The sequence below is a fragment of the Arachis hypogaea genome, chromosome 7 (genome assembly GCF_003086295.3).
Source record: "Arachis hypogaea cultivar Tifrunner chromosome 7, arahy.Tifrunner.gnm2.J5K5, whole genome shotgun sequence".
Taxonomy (NCBI): domain Eukaryota; kingdom Viridiplantae; phylum Streptophyta; class Magnoliopsida; order Fabales; family Fabaceae; genus Arachis; species Arachis hypogaea.
Window position 1 is genome coordinate 24,167,571 of NC_092042.1, and position 9,725 is coordinate 24,177,295.

Genomic DNA, 9,725 nt, shown 5'->3' on the forward strand with positions numbered 1-9,725 from the left:
CAAAACCCTCACAAAAGAAAAATCTAAATCTCGTGTCTAGACCAAAATTATATTAGTTTCAAATCACCCTCAGAACATTAATATTATTGTCAACAACCTAAAAGTCAACACTAGACCACGGCGAAAGGTCACTTAAAAAATGAAGGTACTACATCCGATTAAAAATTCCACTGTGGGGAATATCCTAACAATGATTGACTTCTTTTTATATCCTAACACTCAAAAAGAGGTAAAGGTACAGAAAACAGAGGTAGAGAGAGAATGGATCCTCTCAATTTTTTTTAACAATTGATGGAGTAAATTATGATCTCTCACCATTAGTTTCATATGTGGGACCAAGAATAAATATGAGAGAGAAAGCAATAAAGGATTAAAGATCACACTTTACACTCTCAATTTTTTTAACAATTGAGAGAATTCATTCCCAGATATAGGCCACTTAGGAAAATGAAGGTTAAGTTCTCAAATCCACATTTCTGAAGGGTTAAGAAACAGAGAAGCAACGAAAATCATGGGATTGATTTGCAGCCATCAAGGTAGTATAGAATGGCTGAAGGTCGAGTTAGAGTGCGAATCTGAACGACTGCTACGGAAGGAAGTCCACCATAACCTCTGTCTCATGGTTGGCCTGTTTCATATCTCTCGATTTTTATAGATCCGCCTTCTAAGTATCAATTCTCCCTTTCAATGACTTCCTCTCCTTCTGGAGCTTAGCAATTGTAGTCTTAAAGTAATTCACCTTCCCTTGCAACAAATGTACCTCCTCTCTTAACGTAGCATTTGAAAGAGAGTTTGCCTTAATCTCTACCTACCTTACATGAGCGACACCCTTCAGTAGAGAATGCAATAACCACTATAGGTTTTCACAAAGAGATCTCTCTTAAGGGATAGACATTCCACAATTAAGTGATGATTGATAAAGGCGAAGGTCAGGAATTCCCTAGAGCCGATGTCATAACAAGGCTCATCATTTTGAGAAGACGCCTCATCAAGGTTTCATTTCTTGGCGTTCCCTTGGCTCGGCGTCTCGAAGTTGGGAGTCAAATGAGGCTTCTCGAAAATTGTGGCACCTTCTTGATCTGCATTAAATAATAAAAGGCACACGATTTGGAGGTTATTTCTTCTATAAAAAAACAAGAAAATGTTGCAATACCAATATGAAGAAACAAAGAATATAATATACAAGAAACAACACAAATTATATACCAAGTTGGTCTTAATATATAGCTCATACTTTTATCCATTAACATCATGGTAGAAAGATAGTTGAGAGACTTGCCCTAACACTCAAGCAGGATTTCGACTATAAACAGCTCCCCTTCACCAAAATGTCAAAATCATACTTCAAATAGCCAAGATGTTCAAACCAATAGATGTTGAACCAAAACTCTCCTCAAAGTCTTAAAGGGTAGGGAGATACAACTTAAAGGTGGGATCTTGAAGAACAAATCCTTGAAGTTATGGAACACTCCTCAAATATGTGAAAGCAGAAATAAACTCATTGCTACTTACGGCTTGTATAAAGTACAAACAATTTTGCGAGATGAGAGAGATGGAAAAACACACTGAGGGGAGATGACAACCCGAAGAATTGGCAAACAAGCTTGAAAGCTCTAGTGAAGGCCCATATATTGGGATGTAGTTAGGAAAGGGATACCTTACATATGGATAAAATTTTGATCTCCAAATAAAAAAAGACATTTGTACATCAACACAAGATGATAGATACTCGTACATCCAGAAGAAAGAAGAAACACAGGGATGACCCAAGTTGTGGGAGTAAACTCGCTCTAACCGCAAGAAAGTGGAGATCATATTGACCCTCCTCTTCATCTCTCGTAACGATCCCATGAACTTGTCGAAAAATGGTGAGGCACTCCTCGTCAACTACTAACTTTGAGCCCATCATCGAAATGTCGAATCATCAACCTAACCAAGCTGCAATGAAATCTCAATAGACAAAACTAGTGGCACTCTCCTCATCGTGAAAACTTAGAAACCTACAAAAAATGAACCACCAACTAAGATCTCGGAAAGATAAAAATAAGTTACCAACAAAAAGACAAGGCATCCCCATGGTTGTTCCCCTTACCAAGCCCAAAAGACAACCACCCACATCCTCAACAAACCATCTACGACCTAACTCACAAACTGAATTTTTGGGATGGTAATGGACGTACAAACACCATCCATACCGCGAGGGGAACAACCATGAACACTGTAACCAAAAAAAAAAAAAGAAAACAACAAACCAAGGTTCAGAATACTAAAATTATGCATTCATAAGCGTGATAAAAAGGTTGCTAACCTTGAAAAGAAGAGGATTGACAGGAGTAACAACAAATGAAAGAACAACAATAATGATTGTAACAGTAACAGGAATCACATGAAAAGGCAATAGAAGAAGAGCCATGAGAATGTGAAGGAAGAAGAAGGAAAGGAAGAAATATTTAGAGGAGTGCTAGGGGCCAGCAACTTTTGTGTTTTGTAACAATTAATTGGCCATCAATAGTGTTTTTAATTGTGTGAGATTAAATCCAATAGTATAGGATCATTCAATTTTCTTTTGATGGTGGCCCTGAGACTTTTCCAAACATTTATATAGAGGGTTGATGAGAAAAACAGACAGTTGAAAAAAGGAACAATTTCGTAATTTTGCTCACTTTTCAAGGCATTTTGGTCCTTTTCATACCTAGTTTAAATGATCGCGCGACTACCCCTATATTCAACATTTGGAACCACAAAGACATGCCTATTTTTCAAGGACAATACGAAGTTTCTCTCTTCAACACCTGAATTCTTCATTGGTTTCAACTTCGTCCAAGACACTTATTCGTTTGTACTTGATTGAACGACAAAAGAAACGACTTTGATCTCAAGCTACAAGCGCAACTAACAATTCAAAGCTTACAAGAGTAAATCGATGTTACCACAAGCTTACTGTTCATATCTTGGCCCAACACTAAAGGCTCAGGTCCAAATAAGATAGAAAGACCCAATTCATAGATTGGCCTTCCCTCACAACCGACCTCCTCAGAAGAAGTCGGATTCGACACAGGCTCTACTCCACAGAAGTCGGGCTTGATAGATAGCTGGCAAATACCACTTATCTGAATAAGTAACTGCCCCTAAAATCTCTCAACCCACTTCTAGGAGCCATATCTCAACTTTCCTAAGATAGAGGGACGGTTATCCTCCTTAAAAGGTGGAACTACTCCAACGGTGGTTATTGGTTCACCACTATAAATACACTGATACTCCTTAGGTATCTCTAAGTTCCAATACTCTCAAAACTTGCTTAGGCCCCTACTGACTTAAGCATCGGAGTGTCTTTGTACGTATCACCCCCCTTTTCTTTCATACACAGTAGTCGAACGGAGGCCCCTGACGCGAACCAAGTCGGAGACTTCCTTTTTCAAACGATTGGGTCTCCCAGCGAGTTCAACCCACTAATCTCCAATTACCCAACGTAACACTTACATTACTCGACAATTGGCCATGAGCTCGGCACTCAAGTGGGGGCACCATTCCAACTTAGTCTAATACTTTCAGCCCAATATGTGTCTAGCCCAATACGGGCCCAAGTAGCAAAATTTCGACCTCTGCTTAACTCCATTCGGCCTAATATAATCGTGCCCTTTATGCAGGTAAAGTCGGACTAGGTAGGCCGTGACCCACTCGAAGCCAACCTGACTTGGTGATAAAGTCATCATCAAACGTGGGCCTTGGCCCCGATTAATCACCAAATTAAAAAAAAAAAAGTCATCATCAAACGTCAATGTGGTAGCCGAAGCTTGGGTCAGATGACAATTTTGTTTGCCTTACATAGAGCTGCACCGAGTTCAAATCCTCTTGGAGAAATATATATATATATATATAAAAAAAAAAAAACGTCAATGTGGGAATCTCGCACCCTAAGTAGGATTCACACCTTATACGACTTCGGTGGTTATAGCTTGGACCCATTCTTCAAACCAGATAACCGCTACATGACTAACACAGGTTTACCTAAGATGAGAACTTGTGACTTAACCTCCAAGCAAACTAGCTCACCAACCCTTTTATAAATATCTTCAGATATGAGTTAATTTCAATAATCACTTAACACCTTCTTACTCTTTTACTGAGTTAGACATTAAAGACTCTTGCTGGTATTCTTCACCAGCCAATCTTAGTCGTAGAATTCATCCAACCACACGCAAAACTCCTGAACTTTCACTAAAGTCCATCAATCACATTTTCTAGGTTTTAAGGTACGTCACTCGTAACAATAGCACTCTTGATCCTCAACAATGTTGTGACTCGTGACCAATGATGACAGCGTCTCACGATTGTGGCAAATAGGAGAAGGGAGAAGAATGAAGCTAAAAATGTGGGATAGGAATAGGTTAGGCTAGGTTTTTTTTTTTTTTTTTGGGGGGGGGGGGGGGAGGGGGGTTGGTTGGAGTTTTATTTACATAGAAAATATACTTTGGTCATTTCGAAATTACAAAAAGTTCCCTTTTCGTGGGATTCTTCTAAATACATACAGGAGGTAGGATTAAAATTTTCTGGGAATAAAATTTTAATTTTTTGTAACAAACATGAGAATCTTATAAAACTGCTAGCATTCCCTATCAAACATCCTCTTATATTCATAGCTATGCTAGAAATAACAGCACTAGCATTCTATATTTCTAGCATCCAATAGCAACAAGATTCGTAGGGCAAACCAAAATGAATGGAAAAATGAATACTTCATACCAAGCCTACAAATGAGTGAATTCTACTTCAATATCAAAATACCAAAACAAGCACATCATCGCTGAATATACTATTATACCACTTCATTCATAATATACTAAGCTTTGAAGTTTGAAGAAACCCTACACTACCATTAACACTATTATACAGCTCTAGCATTTGTAACTATCAAAAGTATCTGCATCATTGCATACAACCATTTTAAGACCTTGCTATGGACATTGGTTAATGAATACATAAAAGGAAAGTTTTTAAACTTTAACAGTAAGCAATGCATTTGAAAAATGAAAATTTAATGTTCTTGTTCCTCCAATGCAAACTTTCTTTATATTATTATTAATGTATTAGCTAGTTACTTTAAAGTTAGAATTCTGATTCAATATATAAAGGGAGAACATTGAAATAAAGATTCTTGTTTCATGCACTAAACGGACCCTTAGAGTACTAGTTGAATACATCGCATTTTTAATATATATATATATATATATATATATATATATATATATATATATATATATATATATGCAACTTATTTGTTGCATAGTCAAAACAAATAATTACAGAAGATGATGAAATACAAGATGATACCTTAATGTACCAATAACTTCATGTATCTAAATTTCAACGAACACACTATCAATTGTCTTGAGTTTTTCCATCTCCTCCTCACTTGCAATTCCAGGGTCGACATAACACAGCTGGAACAAGAATAACTAACATAGTGATCAAGTCTCATCATTTAATGTTGTAACAAAATCACTTTTTTTTCAAGAGAAAAAAGTGGGGGAAGCGAAACCTGGTATTGTGGCTTCCTCAATGTGTGGATTCCTCTTTTTACGAGTCTCTGCCATCCAACTTTCTCCCTAAGCAATTTTTCTAGAGAAGCCGTTTTCTGCAACGATGAGGATTGACTAGACTTATAACGGTGTCAACCTTATCAAACAACATGCATGTTCCAGAACACTTCTACTAATAACAAACACACATCATGTAGAGATGTAGGGAGAAAACATATAATATCCCTATTTATGTTCTATTTTCATTTTCAACATTTTTTGTTTATAAGATTGTGAAGAAAAAAGTGAAAACAACAAAATCTTGATTTATTTTCATTTCGTGTTTTCACTTTTTCCTTTAAAAAATTGAGTGAAAAAGAAATGATTCACGGAGCCCAACCAAATCCAAAGGAAAACCATTAGCCAATAAAAATATAGTAGAAGTAAGGATGACAATGGGGATTCTAAATAAAATTTGGTTATGCTTTGTTTTATCATAAAAATAACAGTTAAGAATTGTAATTTGATCAGGGCCTAAATCATATGAGAAGATAAGCAAAATATACATATCAGGGACCGAAAGAATCTGGAAACAAGATGGATTACATGAGCAGGATCAAGAATGAGGAGGTTATATTGCAGTGTTCCTGTCCGTTGATGCTTGACTTGAATTCCAACTATTGTTCTTGAATGTCCATCATGTTGAAAGTACAAGGGGCTGTCCAATAGAGCTTTCAAAACTTTAAAACTCATAGGAATATAATCATCTGTTTGATCAGAACATGAGTATCTAAAATGCAACTGACTTACGTTTTCTCGCTTACAATAACACGCCTGTGACCAAATTGGATCGAGCTATTGTTAGAAAAGTAATTCCACACAAAGTCCATGAGAGCTTGATGACCCTTACTTATGTTGGCATTACTATCAGTGTCATTGGGAGAAGAACATGAGTTCTCTTTCTGGCTACAACTTGATTGAGAAACAGTACGAGACAGATACCTATCCATTGGTCCAGAAATTATTGCTTTCCTCTTCCTCCAATTATTAGTTCTCAGTGGCTGCAGCGCCCCAACACTTGAACCTGGGACAGATAGATAAAGTGATTCATATTCTTTAGGACCGAAATCGACTACTCTAGCTCGGAGACCAAATGAACGCAACAGGGCAGCACACTCCGTGGTTCCTATCCATTTTCTCGAGCCATAAACAGCATGATTGAATTGATCAGCACCAGGTGGATCAAAACCCCTTCCCCAAGCAATCTCAAGCCATCTCTGGAGTGAAGATATATCAGGAACAAATCCCAAACCACCAAACAAGACTTCTCTTGCTTGTGGCCTTTGTGCCAGCAAGTGTGAGCTGAGCATTTGAAGGTTTCGCCAACCACAGCCCCATCCTACATCCTCAAACTCAAGGCTCTGGAAGTGATCAACATAACCTGACAAAATGGTTCTTGAGTTCTCTGCTTCAGACTCCAAACAGTTTTTCAACAAGTCTATTAAACCTGCTTCAATCTTGTAAAACTCACTCTTTCTCTGTAAATCAACCAAACAAGAGATCTTTTCATCCACTTTCCACGCTCCATTATGTCTACCAGCCACAATGCCATTATACCAATTATTAGAGCCTTCATGAGTTTTAGCAGAATGCAAGCCACTAGCTGCTTGTTTTCTCTGCAAAACATGACATAGATAACACAAAATTCAGATTGCAAAATTAGAAAAAAAAAATAACAAAAGAAAAACACACAGCTCAAATTTAGGCTAAAAATGTGAAACCATGCCCATCCAACAAAAAGGAGATACATGCAAGGGAAAGAAAAGACAATCATTGCGGATTTTGTTCCTCTTCATTCTCCTAGTTCCAATTTCAAGCATATGTTTTCATTAAATCTTTATTGAATGCTGTAACAGTTGTTTGTAAGTTGGTTCAACCCATTACAGGGTTCAAACAAACACACGTGTAAAACTCAATGGACATTATATATACACCATTCAATAACTTTCTATATGATATAATTCCTATCACTCCAACTGTTGATTATATGATATCTATTTATCATACTTATAAGGGGAAAACTTAGATGCAGTTAACTTCATATGAATTTAATAGCTGAGAGTCGTCAGATGATAATTTAGTTAAACCTACCAAATCATTTAACGACTCTCAGCTATCAACTTCACATAAAGTTAACTGCACCTAAGTTTCCATCTACTTATAATTATTTGTGCCAATTTTCAGAATAATAATGGATATCAATAAGAATGTGAGCAAACAATATGAAAATTCCTCCCAGCATGGTATATGAACTTTCAAAATTCAATGGTGGGAATATGTCGAAATTCCTCCAATAAAAGATTATTCAAAATTGAGTAGAGTGATATCAACTTATTACACTGTTGCAAGTTGATCCCTTCACCGACAATATTTTCAAATTTACAAATTCAAGGTGACAATTATAAAATTATCAATTTAAAACACGCCAACAGAAAACAAACCCAATGTTGCGAAACCCTACCAAGTGAAACTATCCCAAAACGAAAAAAAGGATTCAAGTTTTAATGTTTTATCTTCTATATCTAAGACAAATTAAAATTTAAAAAAGAAACGAGAGGGAAAAAAGGGTACCGGAGGCGAACTGGGTGAAAGAGCGAGTTGCTGAGCTAACTCGAAATCAGTAGCGCGTTGGAGATCGTCATGTTCGAAGTGATTGTTGGCGTGCCTGCACTTGCAATGTACCAATGAATGTAATATTCAAAATAAATAAATCAATCAATGAAATGTTACTATTAATAATGTTTGTTCATTTATGTATGATATTATAAAATTGATACCATTGCAGTTGGGAAGATGGAACTGATGAATGGCAGAAAGGGCAAATGGATGAAGAATCCATTGTTGATTTATGAGAATCTGAAAAGATGGAAATGGCGGAAAGACCACCCGTTTGTTCTTTCAATTTGAATTTATGATTGTTGGACGATAGTAATTACAACATCAGAATAAATAACTATTCTTACTGGAAAGATGCAAATGCTCATAAATGTACCTATAAAAGAAAGAAATTCATTTTATAATAAGAGAAGATGTCTTTTGTGTGTCATAAGTACTCTAAGGTTGATTACGCACTTCATTCGTTAGTATTTAAACCTAAGTGATAATAAAACTTCTTCAAATTTATAACAGATACCTTTACAAAATTTGAAATTCTAGCATACCTTTTTTCTCTAATTTTTTTCTAATTCAGACATTAAAACCATTTCATTTTTGTTTGTTTCTCACATACAAATATTGACAAAGAAAAATCCTATAATCCTCTAAATATGTCTTTGTGCAGATTTAACTCTGCTACGAGTAATGCAAGTTACAGCAATGCATTGAGTACGAAAAAGAATAAGAAAAAGAAACTTGATGGAAGATGTTTTTATGGACTGAAAATTGCGTTGATGAAATTTGACACGATAACAAATTCAAATATATGGTTCATCCGATGTCTTTTTAGGATGGTAATGGCTTAGTGCCTTTTTTGTGAAGGTTACCTTTCTTTTTTTGAATTTTCATTGACAGTTGGATAGGTGTAGGTATTTTTTTATTTTTTAGACAAGAGATTGTAAAATATTTTGTGTGAGTGGATGGAATCGAAAAAGATTGAAAGGATCTAACAAGATTGTTAGTTAAAAGAAATACGGAGCATTCTAATGTAAGATATGAAAATGGATTGACAATTACTGTAGTTGAAGGGAAGAATCATGAAAAAGATGACAAGTAAGATGGAAAAACTTAGGGGTGAAATTAAGACAAGTAAAGTGTTGCTTGTAATTTGTATTTAGTGATGAAAATATAAAATTGATATAATTTGGAGATTATTGTTGTTTATGACCATTGTTTCTTAAAAAAATGAGAAAAAGTTTGAATGAATGCAATTTTTTTCAGTTTTTTATACTATGTTTGATTGAATTATCCATAAATAATTAATCAGATGGCATAACTAACTATGAATATTTGTCTTATTTGACTACATAAGTCGGTAAGAATTAGAGTCTGAAATATGCATTTTTCATTAATTAAATTCTGTCATACAAATATAACTAACTATGAGTATTTGCTTTATTTAACTAAATAGGTCCTATAAGAATTGGAGTCCAAAATATACATTCTCATGAATTAAATCCCGACATATATAATTGAAATACAAAACTATAA

The 9,725-nt window shown here is 35.5% G+C and overlaps 1 protein-coding gene across 1 annotated transcript; it reads right to left on the bottom strand.

The window, feature by feature from the left end:
• Positions 1-236: 236 nt before the first annotated feature.
• On the bottom strand, positions 237-8,635 carry LOC112702821 (uncharacterized). The gene is made up of 7 exons (XM_025754004.3): positions 8,357-8,635; positions 8,151-8,244; positions 6,330-7,195; positions 6,126-6,237; positions 5,540-5,635; positions 5,332-5,441; positions 237-1,079 (listed from the first exon to the last, which is right to left on the bottom strand). Exons 1-6 carry the CDS (start codon positions 8,416-8,418, stop codon positions 5,358-5,360), a joined length of 1,314 nt encoding a protein of 437 aa, XP_025609789.1. The 5' UTR covers positions 8,419-8,635; the 3' UTR covers positions 237-1,079; positions 5,332-5,357.
• Between the last annotated feature and the right edge of the window lie 1,090 nt (positions 8,636-9,725).

Bases quoted from the DNA above. Each gene is read 5' to 3' on its own strand.
- LOC112702821 (XM_025754004.3), bottom strand. From the start codon at position 8,418: ATGGATTCTTCATCCATTTGCCCTTTCTGCCATTCATCAGTTCCATCT. The intron at 8,245-8,356 runs GTATCAATTTTA...TTGCAAGTGCAG, and splicing joins CCATCTTCCCAACTGCAATG to GCACGCCAACAATCACTTCG. The intron at 5,442-5,539 runs GTTTCGCTTCCC...TTCTTGTTCCAG, and splicing joins TGAGGAAGCCACAATACCAG to CTGTGTTATGTCGACCCTGG.